A 20,178-nucleotide genomic window follows, 5' to 3' on the forward strand; every position below is an offset into this window, starting at 1 on the left:
CACCGGAAGCATGCTCCACGCGACGCCTGCTGCCCCACTGGAGAGATGCTAATGAGCCGCCTTTTGCCCATTTGAATGTCTTTCACAATTTGTAAAAATTTGGAAGTAATTTAGAGCTTTAAAGACATAGCCACTTGACGAGCCATCTATAAACCAGCTGCAAAACAAAGTAAATTAACAGTTGATTATAATGTATTACTTTAGCTTTTGTCATCTCTCTCCAACACTCTTTTCCACCCTAAGATAAATTAGGGCCTAAGACCAACATCAAGTCCATTTTATAATAAATTTGTCTTTAATACCATTTATCTCTGTAAGTAAAATTAATGGTAACTTGTTTTTCAGATGAGTAAGAGGCAATTAAGTCATTCTCTCCCAATTCTTAAACAGCCTTTTATGAATCACAGTCTCTGTTCTTCATCTACAAAGGTCTTGACAACTAAAGTAATCTCAGATCCTTGCTATGTTTGATGACATCACATTAAAAAAATAACTGATGACTGCCACGGGGGGCGGGGGGGTGTGATAAGAGGGAAAAAAATTATTGGGAAAGAAAGGCTTTTAAAGGCTTTCAAAAGTTTCTTTTGGAAAAGACTAGATCAGAGGGAAGAGTAGGAATGGAAATGTGCCCTTATTAACTGGTGAGAACGACACGCTTAGATGATTTGGGTTACTTTTCTACAAAATGTATTGTTCCTATAGACGATTCCAAAATTCAAAGTCTCTGAAAATTGAATGTTTGATCATGTTTGTCCCCAAAACTCATTCAACAGCTAACAGCTGACCTACCCTGACAGAGTTTATATTGTCTTTACCACACCTAATACTATCTTCTGTATTTTGGTACAAAAAATATCTATTTGATTACATACAGGTGCTTCCCCAAATCACACTGGCATATGAGTCATACTACTTTATGAAATATGAAAAATTCCAAATTCTGAGCCAGCTAATCCCATCCAAAAATTCCAAGTAAGAATGACAATGTGGCATAATTTGCCATAGTTAAGTGGAAAGGGAACATAGAGACAAATTTTAGATGGAATCAATGTCAGAATCAAGAGATGTTCTACTGGGGAACCCTGAGGAAAAGGGTATGTCAGTTTTCCCTGCCAGTCAGCATTCTACCAGGATTTAGAGCCAGGAGTTAAGTGTTTAAGAAATGACCCTGACAGATTTAAACTGTAAGGCAGATGTTACTTGGGTCTCTTCACACAGGTGTCCAGACTACCGCAATAGGCAGACAAACAGCTGGAGATTTATAGTCAGAGCAAGTGGCAGGAGGTGAGTACAAGATTAAGGGGAGACATCAAGGGTAGTGGGAAGTTTACCGTGTTAAAAGGATGCTTGCTGAAGGCAGGGCAGGGTAATCAGGTGTTACGGGTAGGGAAATTTTAAGCTGACTTAGCAGGATTTTTGTTCCAATCTGGAAATGGTAACTGGACAAGGAAGGGTGATGTATGTTCCATGTGTGGGAAGAAGGTGCAGAGACTTTGTAGTAACAGGGCTGTGACTGGGCTGCTAGTTGTCACCAAAGCCCTCTTTCTGCTTCCATAGTAATATAAAGTTGTGACTGGAATTTGGCTTCCAGCCAGGGAACACATTTCTCAGCTCCTCCGCATCGCATCTAGAAGTAATTAAATCTGCATGCCACTGGGATGTAAGATAGACCCATTTCCAGGCACGCCCCACCCATAACAACTGGCTTATATGCAACATGCTTTTTCTGTAACAGAGAATGGGGTTGGAGTGGCTTAGAAGCCATAGCTGATAATGGCAGAACATCCTCAAGTCCCTGAGTGAGATTACAGGAACAAAATGTGCTAGCTTGCAATGCTTGTATTAGTTGGGAGAGAAACTTCTGTATTATTTTATATTTTTTATCATTATGTTTCGTTATGGAAGCTTAGCTTATCCCAAAAATTGCAACCACATTTCCTCTGACAACTTTAGATTCTTTCCTTTGAATTCTTTGCTTTTATTTTTAAAATGTGCATATATTTTAATAATAAGTATATTATTCCCCTAAACATCAAGTAACTTACATAAACAAAATTTGCTACTTAAACTGAGGCTCTGAACAACGCTGGATACACCACTATATATCCTGGTTATTTAGACAAACATATCAAAACACACAAATCTCTGAAACAACTTTTTATTAAACAGCAAAAACATAACTGCAACACAATTTTAAATGTTTGTAAATTAGTTCACAAAAGGATGTAAAATGTTTGCAGCGTGACTCATGTCCATGCAGCTGAGCTGTCTGTGGACCCTACACCAGTGCAAACATCACTTTATTCCATGATTACAGGAGCCTAAGTCTAGCAACCATAAGCCGTATCGGCGCGTCCCTCTCCCTAGGTAACCCCATTCCTCATACTGACTTTACCAAGTGGAATTTACAAAGTACATTTTTAAAAATTGCTAAAGAATGACTACAACTCTGAGAACCAAGTGGTTGGTCTGCAGAAAACTGCAGGAGTGGTGAGACGAAATACTGAAAAAAGTACCCATTAGTACGCATGTAAAACTTCCCCGTTCTATTCATGATTCTGATACTAACACACTCAAGAGATTGTGCAAACGTTGATCTTCTGAGTACTACAAAAAAAACCTTAAACCCAAGCTCTGCAATATTCTTCTCCAGATGTGGAGAAGGCTAGTAAAGCAATCCATGTTCGTGTATATTCCCCAAAGATCTAACTTGTGCCAGAAATAACACAAATCTGATGTAAAAACATTTGAAGTTGTTTACCAAGTACTTTTCTCCAACTTACTTCTATTTTTCTTCAAAAATTTCTATTTCAAACATCAAACAGAACTCACCTTTTCATATACCAAGTAAGTTAACTCCCAGTTTGACAATTAAGCTCCAAGGAAAAATCATTTTTAGAGCCTCTGTTTCCAGCTGATTAAAGAGAAACCATCAGCACTATCCCTATCACTGAAAGTAAAAAACAAGTCCTAATTTAGACAGTATCTTATTTTGGTTAAGTTTCAACAGTTAAGCTCAGGTTATTTTCACAGATGATAACTAATGAAATTACTTTTACAAATGCGAAACCGATTTTTCCCTAGGGGAAGGGAGGTGGGAAGGAAGAAGCAAATGGAGCAGAGGCACAAGACGGTGGACAGGTACATAAAGCTGTGCATTCAGTACATGATTTGGTCACTTTCACAACATGGCGGTTATTTTCTCGTTTCTCTTACTATGCCTAATAAAAGACAGTGCTAAACCTATAAATCAAAGGAAATTCCGTAAAACATTCATTTTCAAGTTTCATAAATATATGCATTTCTAATTATAAAGTCTCTACAATACATTTGCACGTTTTCATAGACTAACATAATACACAAACTCATGAAGTCTTCTGTTATGCTCTTAATTTTGCCTAGATCTGACATCATCTCCATAAATATTCCATGAAGCCACAAACAAAAGTACTATAACCTTGGAAGCTATCCAAAGTTTAAAGAAAAAAAGACCAGCAGCAATTCCATAAAACCAAAGGGACAGCAATCCCTTACTTTCTTTTGCTTTTTGTGTCAGTTGTTTGAAAAACACTAGAAGCTGACATGAGATTTTCTATATATTGTCCAAGAACTTGATTTTCCGATTTTAGCTTCAGATTTTCTTCCTTAACTGCATCTACTCTTGCAGAGAGATCTATATTTAAAAAAAAAAAAAAAAGGCATTATCAATAAAATGATGGCAATAGTTTCACATACTAAATGCTTTTTAAGATCCATTCTTCAAAGAGATTACCACAACCCTTAAGTTTTCTGTGTTTAAATTTAGATTACTTCAAAAGCTAAGGAAACAGAGTAAACAGTGCAAATCAATAGCCAACATTCCTAATAGAGTTCACGTCAAGACTAAGTATTGCTCTTTGTAAACAGCATTTAGGTTGCATATCTAATACTTCAAACGGTTATTTAAAAAAAAAATCTTGATTTTAACATGAATTTTGGCTCAAGACTTGCCAACATAAAGCTATATTAAAAATGTTTAGAATTCATATACTGGACATAGGCAGTTTCCAAGGTGATATTTTTATATTAGCAAGAAATTCCAAACACCCAGTTTTTGATCAAATAAAACATTACCTCCTTCCCCTCACTTAACTACTAAGTATTAAGCGCCTTCTAGGAGCCGGGCATCGCCCTACAGGCCAGGGTAGCAAAAAGAAAGGCCCTTGCCCTGGCTGAGCTTACCTTGTGATGTGCATGTGACGCACGTCCATTTAAGGGGGCTCAGAGTAAGGGTCAGGAATTCAGAGGTAAGGGTCACAGGAAGCAAAGAGAAGTTATCTTTTTACACGGGCTAGTCAGGCGTGGCTACTCTGATGAAGGGGATTTGACCACAGACCGCAAGGAAGTGAGGGAATGGCACTGGAGGTAGGCAAGTAACTGAGAGAGAGAGATGTAAGCAGGAAGGAACAGCAACTGCTGAGCCCTGCGTACAAACGCGTGAAAGAAGAGCAGGGAGGTAGGAGTGGGGATGTCTGAGGAAGAGTAACACAAGCCTGAGAGGCACAAGGGAGTATGGCCCTTCCGACAGTCACCTGGCATTTTATTAACTGTGACAGGGTCTGCTCACCTTGGTATCAAAAAAACAAAAACAAAACCTTAATTTTATTAAAAACCAAAAGATATTTCAGTGATTGTGCTTATTTTTTGTAATAACATTTAGAAAAGGAAAAATACCAGATCAATTCCCTTTTAACCTCTGAATCTACAACATTTTTACTTTAGTGAAAGCTTTATTAAAGTGAATTTAGTAACACAATACAGGAACTTAAAGGAGTTTTATGTATTAAATAGCTTATGTTAGATCTTAAAAGGGAAGTGTAAGAACACTATGTGCCTTCCTACTGAAGTGTATCCTAGATCACCAGCCAAAGCTACAGGAAGGGGGGACCATTAAAAAGGACTGAAAAATCAGGCACACTCGCAAACGAAATTTAGCATCATTAATGCTTACAATTTCAATGAGTTAGATGCTGTTCAAGAAAACTACAAAATACAAGCTAACCTTCCAGAGTGTGTTGAAGTTCCAACACTTGATTAATAAGGCGTGTTTTTTCCTCCAGTTCCACCTGATTTTCAGCATCAACTGCTGCAATAAAAAGGTTTATATTTACTATTAACATTAGGTATCATCTGTATAGTGCAGCACTTAAAAATCTGCAAAATATTTTATATTCGTTATTTTACTTGAGTTATATACAAGCCCTGTGACGTAAAAGCTATTCACCCACACTGTAAATAAGGATACCAAGGTGAAGATAAAATGTTTTACCAACATCTCACAGTTAGAGAATGGAAAATGTCTTAAATCCTTTCTAGAACTAGAAGGGATGTATATACACAAATCAGCCAAGATCCAAGCCCCCCAAATACTGCTTTACTGCTCTTTCCATTGTTAATAAAACAAAAGCAGCCACACAACATGAAAAAAGAAAGACAAAGAATATACCATCCATGTCTGCATTCATCATCTTAGGTAACAAACTTTTGGGTCTTGGATACAAAATTCTTGGTGAACGGTCTGCAATTAGAAAAAGTTTGAAACAGACAAACATACCAATAAAATAGAAGCTTGTTTTTAAAAGAAAACTAATTTCACAGGCTTTACTGTTTCTAAGAATAAACACCCAATGGGTAAATAAGCAAAGGATGTGTACAAATAGTTTCCAAAGTAATGTTTTAGTAAGAGAAATGTGGAGTTTCTTGGTAATCAAAGAAATACATAATAAAGCACCACTGTATATTTACTTATCAAGTCACTCTTTAAAGAAGGTAATGAGCAATGCTAGCAAAATTGTGAAAAGCAAGTACAACATATTGGACACAAACTTTAAAAATGCAATTTTGGGGGAAAGCAGTATGGTAATGAGTCATAAAAACATTTAAATATTTTTTTTAGTAACGAATTTTACTCTTATAAGTTTAATCTAAGGAAAACTGCAAAGGAAAATAATACATACATTGAAACCACAATCCAATCTTATTTGCAACCCAGTAAACTATAACCAACAAACTATCCATTCAGGATTTGGTTAATCATAGTTGCAGTTTCTATTTGAGTGGCTACTAAAAGTATTTATGATGACTATAACCACATGTAAAAATGTTTAGAAAATCACATATTCACTGATGTAAATTATGTAAAATAGACATATTGATAAGCAAAATGAAAAAAGCTGTTATATTAGAAGGATGGTGGTAGGGAGAAGACAAATCTCTAAAAATATTCATGTACTGTTTTACATAGTGTTCAATACTGTTTATACAGACAATTCAAAAAATATGTAAATAAATACTAGCATTTTATTGTTTCCATTAAAGGTTCCAAAATGTTAGGGTTCAAAATTCTTGTGAAAAATGTTCTGCTTTATTCCTAACATTCATTTCACATTCCATGAGGTCAAAATTTATTAAATAATGTTATAAGATTATTACTGAAAACAGATTTGTTATCCAGTCTACTCACTTAAGTAACTTAGACCTGTCGGGTTGTTATATTAAGTTCAAATATTTATTAAGCATCTATTATACCCACGGTATTGTTATGCCTCCACAAGCTAAACAGTGGAACCCAAACCTATTGAACAAGGATATTTACATACTGACGCTAGAATCACAATTAAAATTGTAATCGGTGTATAGTATACTCCCTCACAACTTTGGTTAATATGACTGTGACACTTCAGATAGACGAATATGAAAAAGGAATGTTCAGTGAACGTATGTATAAACCATCTCTCAAGTTATCACCCAGTTATCAAACAAAATTAAACATCCGTTACATAGAATCATTAAAGAATTTGTAGCCACAAATGATATAAAATTGATTTAATGCTTGATCTACTCCAATTCTTCTAGCATCTTTCCACTTACTTGGCATTAGAGCTACTCTCACATCTTTTCATATGGGTTTAACTCTCAGGTTCTTTGTATTTCAGAGAAAGTAAGTGTATATATGCACTGTATTTCATATATATAATGCACTTTATACACACACTTACATAAAGACTGATTACTAAACATTTTTTCAAAATGTGTTATTCAACCGTTAATAGTATTCAAAAAGTATTCCTTGCCATCAATCAATATCTCTTCATAACTGAAGAGGAAGAGCTGTTAGCAGTGAAAGATTTAGTTGGCACTTCCCCAAGAACAAAACATTTTTCTTCCTTTTCAACCACTATCTGGCTGACATGCGTCTGGGGGCTAAAGCCAAAAAGCAAAAGTGAGTGTTCTTGGGGCAGATGGCAACCCTAGACAGCAACTTGCCTATTTTTCCTGCTAATTAGTCTAATAAATGTGCTTCCAATTTCTGATATCCAATGTTTTAAAGAATGCAGCTAACACAGAATCTTTATGACAGCTGAGCAGCGTTGTAAGATACAAACCAAAGGAAGAACCATGAAATCAATGCACCTGATTTTGAAATCCGTGTAGGGAAACGGTAGATTTTTTTTTTTTTTGGCTTCTCTTTCAATCTAATACTAAATCAAAAAGTCAACAAAATCTAAGTGTTCTTGACTGACCAATGTAGGTGAAGAAAAGGTAGAGTTATATGAGTTATGTAATTCAAAATAGAAAATCTATGTGTGGTTTATCAACAGTTTGACTTATCGGAAAAACTGGAAGAAAATAAAGCAGGGTCAAGGAAGTTATGAGGAATAATTACTTAGAAAAATACTTTCAATGGTGGGGTGGAGGCAAGACCACAAACAGAGGGCATGCGGACGGTGCACAGGAGACAACACACAACTCTCAAGGAGTACTGTGCACGCACACACGCTGCAGTCCATGTAAGATTGCACCCCAAGCGTTGCACAAGGCAAAACCTGTCTGATGTAAATTATGTAAAATGTACATATTGATAAGCAAAATGAAAAAAGCCGGGCAAAAGGACATTACTCTTTAATGATGCAGACCAGAACATTAAAGCACAACAAAATGAAAAGAAGCAATCCTCTTTTATTGTGATGCCATTAATCAACTGGCCTCAAAATACTACTCTTGAATACAAAGTCTTTCAGTAAATATAAAGAAATAAATATTTACTTTATACAAAAGGTTTGTCGAGCTCTTTATATCAAAGTATTTTAGCCATGGATTTTATTTTCTTTCAAAATAGGATCAGTCCTTAAACTTTGCCATGTCTATGTTCGTAGCACAGTACTATGTCATAATTCAACATAAGATTCTGATAAAATCCTTTTTTCAATATGTAGTTGCTATCACATTGGCCCATTTCCATCTCAGATGTGCTCAAAAGAGCCCCTTTTCAACTCGTATCAGTGTCTGAACACTGGTATGAATGTGGGGTGCTAAGGTTGGTCTGCTTATCCCAAATCTTGGCTCCGAAATGAATATGATTCTCTGAGATTTTCCAACTCTGACTTAAACCTAGGTCAGACCTCTTAAAATTTTTCTCAAAAATCACAGTGAATTTTACTGCCTATCTTTTCTGGTTTTAGGCAGGGGAAGATTAAATCTAGATTTAGATAATTTAAGTCCAGGAAGCAGAAGGCACAGAGAAAAAATACCAAGAAGTTACTAGCATTAGGACAAATCTATTTTCCATGCCCTCACACCTGTGACCAAAGACTACCATAGATCTCTGCCTTCTCCAGTATGCCCAATAGTATTGCAACATCCATGGATTACCTGGATTCAAGTCGCAGCTCTGGTATGTATAAACTCTGGAACCTCAGGCAAGACTAACATGTCAGTCTTAGTTTTTTCAGCCCATAGGTTGTGAGAATTTATGGAGTTGATACATATAATGTGATTGCAACAGTATCTAGTACAAAGCAGGTATTCAATGAACGGTAGCTATTTTCCCTACCATTTAGCAGTAATCCAGGCCACAAAAAAGAATTCATCTGGTCCAGCTGCCTCATTTTACAAATAAATGAATCAAGGCCAGGGATAATGCCTTACCCATACCTGACAGTAGTTCCACAGGGCCAAGAACCAGTGTCCTCGTTCGCTGTCCCCCACCAACCCACCACAGGTGTGCTCACATCTGAAATTTGAGATCTTGAGGCTTTTACCTGACACCTATCCCGTCTCAATCACTCAACTTCTTTGCATCTGAACGGATTTTCGTCATGTCATATTACTGAGACTACTAAAATAATGGCATTGTGCGTTAACTTACTAAATGCTTCACCGACAGTCCTGGTTCATGGAATCAACAAGACTCTGCAATTTACAGATTTGGACACTGTCTCAAAAGGGCCATGCACCCTGACTTAGATTTCACAGCCAAAGCCTGTGCCAAGAATTCGAATTCAGATCTAGGTATACGGGTCCCTGCTCTTCCCATTATGCTCCGGGAGAAACGTAGTAGGGCCACAATCTGTGGTTGCCAAACACTCCGCAAGCCGAGATGTTCAATTCCTTTGATATTTCTACTAAATCACTGACGATAAATTTCATTCCCTTCCAGCTGCACTAACTCTCCACAGGGGTGGCAGGTGCAGATCCGGTCCGCTCCTGCCTGTTCTGGGTTAAATGCAGTTTCAAATGTCACAAGATGAAGGAACTGTTGGCCCGAAGAGGATGTGAGCAGAAGCCAGATGCCCACAGCGAGCCCGGCGAGGGGGAGCCGGGTCCCCGAGCTCCGGGCAGCACCGCGGCCCGCAGAGCCCGGCGGGCGCAGCCCCCGGCGCCGCGTCTGCCCCGGCTGTGACGTCACCGCGGGCGCGCCCCGGTCGCGGACCCCGGCCTGCCGGGAGGGGCCTTTCTCCGTCCCGGCCCCCGCGCCCGCCCGGCAGGGCCCTCCGGGGAAGCGCCCCGCGGAGCCCCCGCAGCCGCCGGCCGCCCTCCGCGCGGGCAGACGTCGCCCGCCCCGCCCGCCCCGTCTCGGCGACCCCGCGCCGCGCCCCGGCCTCCGCGGAGCCCCCGGGACCCCCTGGGCGGCCGGGGCCGCCCCGCGCCCCTCGCACCGCCCCGTTTCGGGGCGCGGGCGCCGGGGGGCTGAGCAGCGGCCTCCGATCGGCGGTGGCCCGAGGCGCGGGGCCCCCCCAAAGGGCCTCCGGGCGGGGAGCAGGGGCGCGGGCGGGGCGCGGGGGTCTGCGGGGGTGAGGCCCGGCCGCCCGCCACAGCCCAGGCCCAGGCCGCGCCCCCCGGCGCCCGGGCCGCGTCCGGCCGCCCCGCCCTCCGGGTCTCGGCGGGGCCGAGGCCGCACTCCGGCCGCTCGGGTCTCCCTCGCCGCCCCGGACGCCCTCACCTGCCACACAGGCGCCCGGAGGGGGGGGATCGCGAGGCCACCTCAGGCCCCGACTCCTGGACCGACTGACCCCGGCCGCTCCGCCCCGCCGCCCAGGGCGCAGGCGCCGGCGCGGGGGGGCCCGCCCCGCCCGCCCCGCCCGCCCCGCCCGCCAATCACGACGCAGGAAAGCGCGCCTGCGCACTAGCTGCCCTGCGCCGCAGGCGTCCCGTCGCCAAACCCCCGGGGCCCGCCTTTTGCCTTAACAAAAGGACACCGGCGCCCAATCAGGAGGGAGGCCGCCGTGGGCGGGCCCAGGGCGCCGCAGCCAATGGCCGCGCAGAGCGGGGAGCCGCCCGGAAGCTGGGGCTGGCGCGGCTGCGCCCGAGCCCTACGGGACTCCGGAAAGCGGGTCCGAACGCCGGCCCGGCAGTCCCGCCGCTGCGGGGAGTGAGGTTGGTACGACCCGCCCCGTCGGGCGAGCGGTCGCGCAAGCCCCGGAAAAGGGCGTCTGTGGACCGGAGCGAGCAGCCCGCGGGGGCGCGGCCCGCCCCCCAGCTGCCCGGCCCCGAGGGGTCCCCGGGGTCAGGCCCGGGCGCTGCCCCCCGCCGGGCTGGCGTCTCCGCGGCGCGCACGGCGCTTGAAGACCAGACTCGAGGCACACCCCAGCGCTCCGGGGGCGCCTTCCCGCCTCGGCCCCTCGCCCGCGGGGTCCGCTCAAGGTCACCCGCGCGGGGCCCGGGGTCGTCGCGCGAGGCGCTTCCCAGGCGCGCCCTGGACGCCGGGCCGCGCCGGCGAGTTTGTGGTGCCTGTTGAGTAAAAGGGGGCGCCGAGGCGGCCCGGCCCTGGCTCGGCGCCGCCGCTCGGCTCCGCGTCGCCCCCCCCCCCGCCCCGGCGCCCCACTGCGGGCCCCGCTGGCCGACCCGAGCCCGCGCCCGCGCCCTCTGGGGGTGCGCTTTAAACACCCCCGACCCACCTTTGAGAACTAGACCTTTGGCTGGACGGACCGGCCACAGTCGAGGGATGTTCCTAGAAGGCACTGTGGGCGCTTCGGAGTGGGAGCAGGAACCGTCCCGCCTAAATGCGACGAGAATGCCGGAGACTAGAGAGGCCAGGGCGGCGGGCGAAGGGCAGCCAGGACAGATTATTCACGATTGTGGACGATTTGGATTCTCTGATTCCAGAAGCACTAACACTTCAGCAGGGCTAAGATAAACAGTCCCGGGTCTGGACCTACTGTGCGGAAACAACAGAACACCAAAGACTGAAGAACTGTTAAAAGCAGTTTTTTTGTTTTTTGTTTTTTGTTTTTGCTAGAAGCACAGGATTTTTTTTTTCCCAGTAAAGTATACATGACATAACAGTTGCCATTTTACCATTTTCAAGTGTCCAGGTCAGTCGTGTTGAGTATATCCACAGTTATGCAACCAACCTCCTCCTCTTCATCTTTCAAAATTGAAACAACCCCCCCCCCACCATTCTGTCTCTGAATCTGACTGAGTTGGATCCTCATTTACTCATGAAGTAGATGAAATCATGCAGGATTTGTCTTTCTGTGGCTGGAACATTTCATTTAGTGTAATAGTCTCAAAGTTTATCTGTGTGGCAACATGTTTCAGAATTTCCTTTTTAAGGCTGAATTGTAGTCTGTTGTGTGTGCGAACCACATTTTATCCCTCCATCCATTGATGGGCATTTGGGTTGCTGCCAACTTCTAGCTAATAAGACTGCTGATGAACTTGGCATGTGCAAATATCTCTTATAAATTCATGGGACTGGACTCACAATTACACAGACTGTCTGGCAGCAGTTGTTGAATTTGATCTCCTAATACTTTGTGTTTGTGTTGACTTTTAGGTTTTTTAATGTCATCGTCTAGTTTGGGTGATGCTGTTTTCATTCAAGGGGGCATGAGAGAACTTGACACGTAATGGAAATATCCTATTGTTGGGGGAAAAGGAAGTCCTGAACAAACTCTTGGGGTTGCCCTGTAACACTCTACTATCTTGATTGGAGTGATGGACGCACAGTGTATAAAATGTCAAATTCATCTGTGACTTAAAATGTGTGTATTTTACTGTGTTTTATTTTTCCTCAATAAAACTGACCTTTTTGTAATGTGAAGGTTAGCTACAATTTCTTTAGGATTTTCACTATGCTAAGCATACTATCTGTGTTATTTTACTCAGTCCCCAAGTAATCCAGTGATCTATGCATTATCAACCCATTATCCAATGACCTAGGCATTATCAATCCATTTTATAGGTGAGGAAATCAAGGCTCAGTGAATGTCTTATCCAGATCAATAGCTAGTGATATAGGCAGAAATCAAACTTCTCTTTTTTATCTATAAACTGAGAATCATAATACCTAGTTAATTGAATTATTGTTAGGGTTTTTAGAATTATGTAAAAATGAAGCACTGCAAAGACATTCCAAACTACAATGAATTTGGATCCACAATTCAAAGAAGGTGGATTGAAACTTAACCTAACCACTCAACTTCCTTATGATACAAACATGTGAACATTCTCTAGCATTTAAACAAGACCTAGGATTTTTGAATGTAACAGTCAAAATATCCAGGATCCAAACCACAGTTATTCAGCTTGTGAAGAATCATAAAAGCCTGAATTCACATGAGAACAACCATCAAGAGATACCAACACTGAGAGGATCTGGAAAAGAGTTTAAGCAGCTATTCTAAAATATTTGAACAAGAAATCATGACAAATCCTGAAATGGAAGTTGTAATCAAATAGCTAAGCAGCACAGTGTAAGTTATAAGATGGATGTCTGGGAGAACATCCATCTGGCAGGATGGAGATCAGAGGAAAGAGTTAGTGAACTTGGGGATAATTAAGTAGAAATTATCCAATCTGAACAACAGAAAAATAATTGATCAAACAAATCCTCAGTAATCTGAGGGACAGTGAAAAAGATCTAGCATTTGTCCCAGTGGAGTCCAGCAGAAGAAGAAGAGCATGATAGTGAAAAATATTTGAAGAAATAATGGCTCCCCAAGTTTGGCAAAAGAATTTCATAAGGGGTGGGTTTGGCTAGGAAAATAATGTCTAACAGTCTTGGAGTGGGGATGGATGAAGAAGCCTTTAGAAAAACATGGACTAGATCCTGAGCACCAGCCTCACTAACATTGTGAAGACTAAGCATTGACTTCCTCATAGAAGAACACGCTGCCTGGGAAATCATCTTGCCAAAGTCCACAACATTGCAACTTGACCTGACCAAGCCCATAAACCAGAACTTTAACAGGAAATATTGAGCACAGGAGAATATGTTGGATAAAATTAGCAAAATCTGGGCCTCCCTCGTGGCGCAAGATGCAACCTATGAAGCTGTCTGCAGCCACGAGTTCGATCCCCTGCCAGGGAGCTGCCCACATCACACAGCAGACCTCTCCTGTCTCCCTGCTGCTCCCCTCAGCAGTGTATTTCAGTAGATCCACCTGTTCTGCTCCCCACTCTGTCTCTGGTGAATCCTCTCACCCCCACACCTCTGGCCTAAACCCCAGTTCTTATATGCATAAATAAATAAATCTTTAAAACAAACAAAAAGATTTATTTAAAAAAATCAGCAAAATCTGGTTATGGTACAAAACAACAACAGGACAAAAAGCATTAAAATCAAAGCCTGTTTCTTCAACAAAAAGAAAATACATTGTACTTGGGGGTTGGGGTGGAAGAAGGGAAAGAAAATTTGTAGATTCAAAAAACACTTAAAACACATAATTTTAAAAAGGAGACCAAAAAGCCAATGGTTTATTATGGAGTCACCCTTAAATAATAAAACCTTTTAAATATAAGAACATTTTTGCCATAAAGTAGGATAATGGTAATTATAGGGTATTTGTCTTTTTTAAAATTCCAGAGCCACACATTACCTTGCTAGATAATTTAAATTTTAAATAAAATCTTTAGAAAAACTAACTGAAAAAGATGACATACAAAAGGATGACTTTTAGATTAGTAAGCAATATATCATTCACAGAATGTTGCAAACTGGATAAAACAGTATTGCTAATAGTTAAACTGTACCCTGGAATAAACAAGAAAAAAATTGAAATAACAGGTGACAAAAAAGATCAACATGCTGAAGCGTACACAAAAAGGAAGTTGAAATTTTATGAAATGCCTTATGAACATTTACTACATATAGATCTAAGTTATGTAGTGCTCCATATTTGCATTATATTTTTCACTGAAAAAAAATGATTTAAAAACAGCCATAAAAGTTTCCTTTTTCTGAATAAGGGAAACATAAAAGACAAATAGAAAACAGTTTTAACTGCATGGACATGTTTGATTACAAGATGAATATTCATTTGATGTAGAAAATCAGATATTCATATTATAAAACAAATAGTATTAATAAAAACGGGGAGAAATACAAACTGAAAGCTGTTGTTAGGTCAATGTATTATGTGAGGGGAAAAATGATAAATCACAAAATGGAGAACTTCAAGATCATTTTGATGTTCCAGTCTGACTTTCTCCACCATGCACATAAAAACTTCTAACTCACTTAATCAGAGGGTTCTAAATACACTGTGGATATTTTAAAATGAAATATGCTAAATGGAGACATTTTGATAATTTTCAAGTGTAACCAGGTGTTGCTACTTTAAGCTCATTAATTTGCAAAATGTGTTTTATCTCTTTCCTAAATAAGACTCACATTTACCTTTTTTACTTATTTCCCTTGGAAGGTTGTTGAATTCATTGGAGAGTAAATGCTGTCCAGAATTTGGTGAGTAAAGAATATAATCTATATGTCAAAACTTGATTTCAAAACTAGACTTACTAGTTCACCATATTGCTGCTTGGTAAATTCAGTTGTTCATGTATACTTTTCTCAAAATATAATTTCCTGATAATAACCAACAGTTGGGTATCTTCATCAGGATTATTTTCATTCTTTTGTTTGATGGAGAAAATATAAGAAGTCACCGGCGTATTTTTAGCATTTCTCAAGTGAGATTTCATAAGGATTTTGGGGTCTCCATGGAATCAAGATTTGAACTTTTTAAAATGAAAAAAAAAAAAAAACCAAAAAAAAATTAGGTATGATTCTATGCAGTCTTTTTTTTTTTTTTTTTGATTCTATGCAGTCTTGATGCTAGACTTCTAGAAAATGTTTTGTCATAATCAGAGTTTCCCAAAGATTGATGCCTGTGCCTCTGGTTGTATATGATCAGCTTTTTGAAATAGCTACACATTTCATTATAATAGGAAAACATGAATAATATAACTAACCTTAATGGGCAGATGTTGATTAGAACAAAGCTAAGTTCAAAAATAATGGTAACTAAATGGATCATTGAACGTAGCAGAAATCACAATGTTGGTATGCAAGTGGCTGGTTCGGGAAATCCTGATCCATCACGCATGCACAAGCATCAGTTTGAAGAAGAAGAAACCTCGATTCCAGATCTGACTCTACCTATCTTTGTTCATTCAATTCTTCATTCTTTTATTATTTTAAAAGTTTAGTTTCATGTTCATTATGAGCTAGATTCTGTGGAGTATCCAACTATAAATTGACCATAAGGCTTTGGTGGATGAGTCACTTGGTTATAGATCTGTGTTTCTTCAATGAGGGCTTGAAATAGAGTTAATTCTGCTTTTCTGAGTTTGTCTAAAATAACATTGAGGCTTTTATCAAATAACATGAGCTGTGAATTGCAGTGAATGGTCCCCCATATTCAAGAGTCCACCTTTGATGGTTTGGTTGTGTCTGACCATCTAATGCTTGGCAAGTTGCTGCCACAGGTTCTGGAAGCTTTCCAGAGTAAGTTGTCTTTGAGCTGCTCGATTCCAACTGTTATGCTTTGGGGATTCTATGATTCTTTATGCATGAATGTAGCATTATCAATCATTTCAGCAAGGTACACGTTCCACTACATTTGTATAAAATAATTTGCTTGAAAATCAAGACTGAACTGAGCTCTGGGAGCACAAAGGGGCTTCTGATTTAATAAGACCTAAAGTGATTCTTTGAAGGGCACAGGAGTCAGGATTACCATGATAACTGGTATGTTACAAGAGAATGCACATGAGTTGCTAGAGGCTCTAAAATGCTAGGCTGCTAATGGCTTTTCTTACTTTCAGTACATAGGCATAATTCTGTTTTCTGTTTATCTGGGGATCTGTCAAGATCCCGGGTTTTATATGACTTACACACCGCTGAGTTAGTGGGATAAGATTGCATGGATGCTGGAGAAAGACACTCAATACCTGGGCAGAGTCCCTGACCATGCCATTCACGGCTCACCAGCAGCGTGCTCTTCGTGCTGGTTTGCGTGCTTCCATGTCCCCTCGGCCCACAGTGGAGGGCAGAGGACCCACGCAGGTGCCTCCACGCACAGTGGAGAGGAGCCCAGGGAAGCCATTGCTTTCACAGAAAGTGGAGGCACACTCACTCTTTAACGGCTGGGGGGGCATGACCTCACCCCTCAGAGTTCTCTGCAAACATACCCCAAGAACTAGTCTGGTACCAGTGGGCAGAGCTCTATGACACTAAGGACTTTTTGCAGACTGCCTCTCCCCAAACCTCTGACTTGAATAATCGTGACTTCTATGACATGTCCCTGTTTTTCTTTTCCCTTCCTATACAACTATCTCAAGAGAAATACTACAAAAAGGCTCCAAGGGCAGGGGTGGGTGTCTATACAGGAAAAAAAAGATCTGCACTAGCTGGCGATTGAGGAAGCATCATTACAAGTCACCACTACAAGTTTGCAATAAATCAAGTTGTATTTTGTAGTTTTTTTCTTTCTAATAAGTGCCATGGGCCTCAACGCAACTCTGCATTTTAACATTTGCAAGAATCTATGTGCTTCAGTAGGTGGACTCAACTCTTAATGTTATCTGAGAAAAGTGTCATCAACTTAAAAAAGTCACGATCCTTGCTGTGCTGCAATGGGAACTCGTGCTTGTCCTGAGGTCTGCTGGGACCAGTAAAGAAGAAAATCCGAGGAACACAGGCTGCCCAGCATGATGGTCTGCAAGCACTAACTTCATCTGAAGAGAAACCTTCTATACCTGATTCTTCAATTCCTTGAGACTACCAGCTCTCTTCTTCCAGCCAAGCCTAGTGCCTACGTGCGTCCATGAATGTTGGTTGAATGACTAAATAAATGTTCATTTCAGTTCCTTAATTTTCTACCTGATAAAATGCCAACATGTCTGTGCTGAATTAAAGGATGATACTGAATTGCCACGGTGTCTTTTCACCTTAGAGCTCCCATCACTGTCAGTTACCTCACTGGGCTCTACCACGGCCCAGCAAAAGGGCAGAAAAGCTGTGAGGTTCTGGTGGAGGCTCTTCACTTACAGAACATCAGGCCCACGTGGGACATCGCTAGCTTGACAGCCAAGTCACTGTGTCATAACATATGTCTCTGACACCTGCAAGGGAGACTCTGAATAAACAAAAGGGCACCAGCAATGCCATTTAGGGGCCAGGAAAGGGAAACTAAGGGACTTGAAGGCATTTACGCTGTTTGCGATGATACACTAGTGACCTCTAGTGGGGAAACTCATTCTAAATAAATTTCTATTTAACAACAAAAGTTTGCTTATTACTTCAATCCTTGTTTCTCCTTAGTTTACTAACATTTTCTACTGTAGAAGGACCTTAATTATGCATGGAGATTTGTCTATATTCATATCCAGATTTTACTATTTTGGAATTTCACAAAATAACAACTTTTGAGTGGAAGAGCTCTCTATGGTCTATCTTGGTTTTACTTCATCCTGTGAGGGAAATGAGACCCAAAGAAGTGACATAGCTGCCTGAAGTCTCACCCCTGGGTGAGAGAGAAACTGCAGCTGAGAAGAAGTCCTGTTTGCAGCTCCACACTGAAGAAGGGTGTGCATGCTGTCCAGTCCCCATGTCACTTGTATTTTGGGTGTGTGCAGAACAGAGCATCTGTCTCTTTCATTCACAGTCTCCAGGCAGAGGATCTGTACCTGAGGAGCCTTACCCTGTCCCATCATACGCTGAGACCCCACCTCTTGAGCCTGGCGCTGACGTCATGTTAAATGAGACTCTTGGGGGTCTCATCTGAATGTCTTGAATACGTTTGAATGTTGTGCATTTGGAAAAATGTAAATTTGAAATGATGTAAATAATTGTGTCCAGAGGATGACTGAGGTGATTTCTGAAATGACCACAAATTCCTTGACATCCTCTCGTTGAAATCTCCTGTGTTCCCTCCCCCTGAATCCAAACAGGCTTGTTTAACTTCCACCCACAGAGTGTGAAATGATCTATGGAATTCACACAGCCTTCCCCCATTCATGTTCTTTGAATGTTTGCTCTGGAGGCAACTGGCCACTGTGAAGAAATTGAGCTTCCCTGAGATGATCATACAGAAAGGCACTGCAGCCAGCAGCTCCAGCCCCATTCCCTGTCGACAGCCAGCAGCCCTGATGGCAGTGAGTGAGCCAGCGTGGCCATCCAACCAAACTTCAGATGACTGCCAGCCAGGCTGACCTCTGACTGCAAGGGAGAACCGCCCAGCTAAGCCCTTCCCGAATCTCTGAGCCTCAAAATAGTGAACAGAATAAAGTGATATGGATTTACAATGCCAAGTTTAGGGGCATAAGTTTAGGGTTGTATAAAAAATAGCAGAAAATATAAAGTAACTTATACTTCTCAAATTATAGTGGACTTTCAGTTAATGTATTAACACACAGCAACCAACTATAGTACATCAAAGAACTCTTAGTCCAAGGGAGCAGATATTTTAATTGATGGAAATAGGAGTTCTCTTTCCTCCAGTGGACCGCAAACTTTAAGACATGTGCATTCTGAAAACATGCACCTAAAAGAAGACGTCTGTGTTCTGCAGCATACAAAAATCAATGGAAAAATATTTTGAACTTATGCATTACTCACTTTAAAGAATTTATAAGTCCTTCAAAGACTTTATTATGTAGCTGGTAAGACACAGTACCCACTTTAGATTGAACAACTATGAAATAGGGTGGTACTAAGAATAAAGAACTTTGGAGAGAGGAGAGGCCAGGGTGGGCCAGGATAAAAATACAGAACACATAGGGCCTCCCCTGTGGCGCAGCATTTGAGCGCTGGGCTGCGAAGCTGCCCACGGCCTCTGCAGCACCAGTTCAATCCCTGGCCGGGGGCGAGAGTCCCACATGTCACGCAGACCTCTCCTGCCACCCGCTGTTCCCCTCAGCAGTGTACTTCGGTCCTTCTGCCTGCTCTGCTCCCCGCTCGGGCTCTGGTGAATTCTCTCACCCTCCCAAACTTCTGACTGTACCCAGAGCTGGTATAAATAAATAAATCAATCTTTAAAAAAAATACAGAATATATAGGGATGGAAACATGACAAATTGACTTTTTCTGACTAGTGTACTTCTTGTTTCCCCAAGTGTAAATTCTATGAGAGTTGACACTTATGCTTAATTCCAATGATACCTCCAGTACCTGGCCTCCAACAGAGATGCAGTATAAACAGGCTGAATGAATGGGTGAATGATACATGTTTGGGAGTAGTAGAGAATAAGTTGAATCTCTAGAGTTTGAACCAGAAAGAATGTATAGATGAAAGTAAATGAAGGAATAAGCTGAGGAAGACACGGGAAGTTGGGCAGAAATTTATTATCGTAGTCTCCTAAGGTGGTGAGTGACATGTTTTGTAGAAAGAATTTGTGGGGGTAGTAAGGAGGGTAGATTGGAGGTAGGAAAAGACTACAGCAGGATGAGTATATAGTAACAATAATAGTAGTTAATATTTACTGAATTCTAGCTCTGAAGCCTGCTGTACTAAGCACATGTTTTTTTTTTTTTTTTTTGGCACATAAGATGACTGAAATTCCAATAGGTTAAGTTATACAACGGTATAAGATCGTTAGAATCACTCAGTCACGCGTGGTTGAGGGGCTGGAATT

At 41.7% G+C, this 20,178-nt stretch overlaps 1 protein-coding gene and 1 long non-coding RNA gene across 8 annotated transcripts in view; one reads left to right on the forward strand and one right to left on the reverse strand.

Moving 5' to 3' along the window:
* Positions 1–2,042: 2,042 nt before the first annotated feature.
* On the reverse strand, positions 2,043–11,239 carry SCOC (short coiled-coil protein). Of its 5 annotated transcripts, none has more exons than XM_037495823.2 (4): positions 11,217–11,239; positions 5,486–5,557; positions 5,042–5,122; positions 2,043–3,673 (listed from the first exon to the last, which is right to left on the reverse strand). In XM_037495823.2, exons 2-4 carry the CDS (start codon positions 5,505–5,507, stop codon positions 3,531–3,533), a joined length of 246 nt encoding a protein of 81 aa, XP_037351720.1. In that variant the 5' UTR covers positions 5,508–5,557; positions 11,217–11,239; the 3' UTR covers positions 2,043–3,530. The 5 variants fall into 5 exon arrangements, with proteins under 5 accessions (XP_037351720.1, XP_037351721.1, XP_037351717.1 ...); XM_037495824.2 differs by lacking the exon at positions 11,217–11,239 and adding an exon at positions 10,262–10,355 and having other exon boundaries at positions 2,045–3,673; positions 5,042–5,125; XM_037495820.2 differs by lacking the exon at positions 11,217–11,239 and adding an exon at positions 9,188–9,659 and having other exon boundaries at positions 2,045–3,673; positions 5,042–5,125.
* Positions 10,599–20,178, forward strand: part of LOC119233453 (uncharacterized) — a 161,577-nt gene continuing 151,997 nt past the window's right edge. For all 3 annotated transcript variants that reach the window (XR_008549795.1, XR_005122399.2, XR_005122400.2), the window contains exons 1-2: positions 10,599–10,695; positions 14,967–15,007. This is a non-coding gene — a long non-coding RNA (uncharacterized LOC119233453). The remainder of the gene's footprint in view (positions 10,696–14,966; positions 15,008–20,178) is intronic.

The sequence above is a fragment of the Talpa occidentalis genome, unplaced genomic scaffold, assembly GCF_014898055.3.
Source record: "Talpa occidentalis isolate TD23 unplaced genomic scaffold, MPIMG_talOcc4v2.1 talOcc4.8, whole genome shotgun sequence".
Taxonomy (NCBI): Eukaryota; Metazoa; Chordata; class Mammalia; order Eulipotyphla; family Talpidae; genus Talpa; species Talpa occidentalis.

What these genes read in the sequence shown, in the direction of transcription:
- SCOC (XM_037495824.2), bottom strand. Translation starts at nt 5,507, where the DNA reads ATGATGAATGCAGACATGGATG. An exon ending in GATGAATGCAGACATGGATG is followed by an intron (nt 5,126 to 5,485) that starts GTATATTCTTTG and finishes TTTTTATTGCAG; the next exon opens with CAGTTGATGCTGAAAATCAG. An exon ending in ACTTCAACACACTCTGGAAG is followed by an intron (nt 3,674 to 5,041) that starts GTTAGCTTGTAT and finishes TTTTAAATATAG; the next exon opens with ATCTCTCTGCAAGAGTAGAT.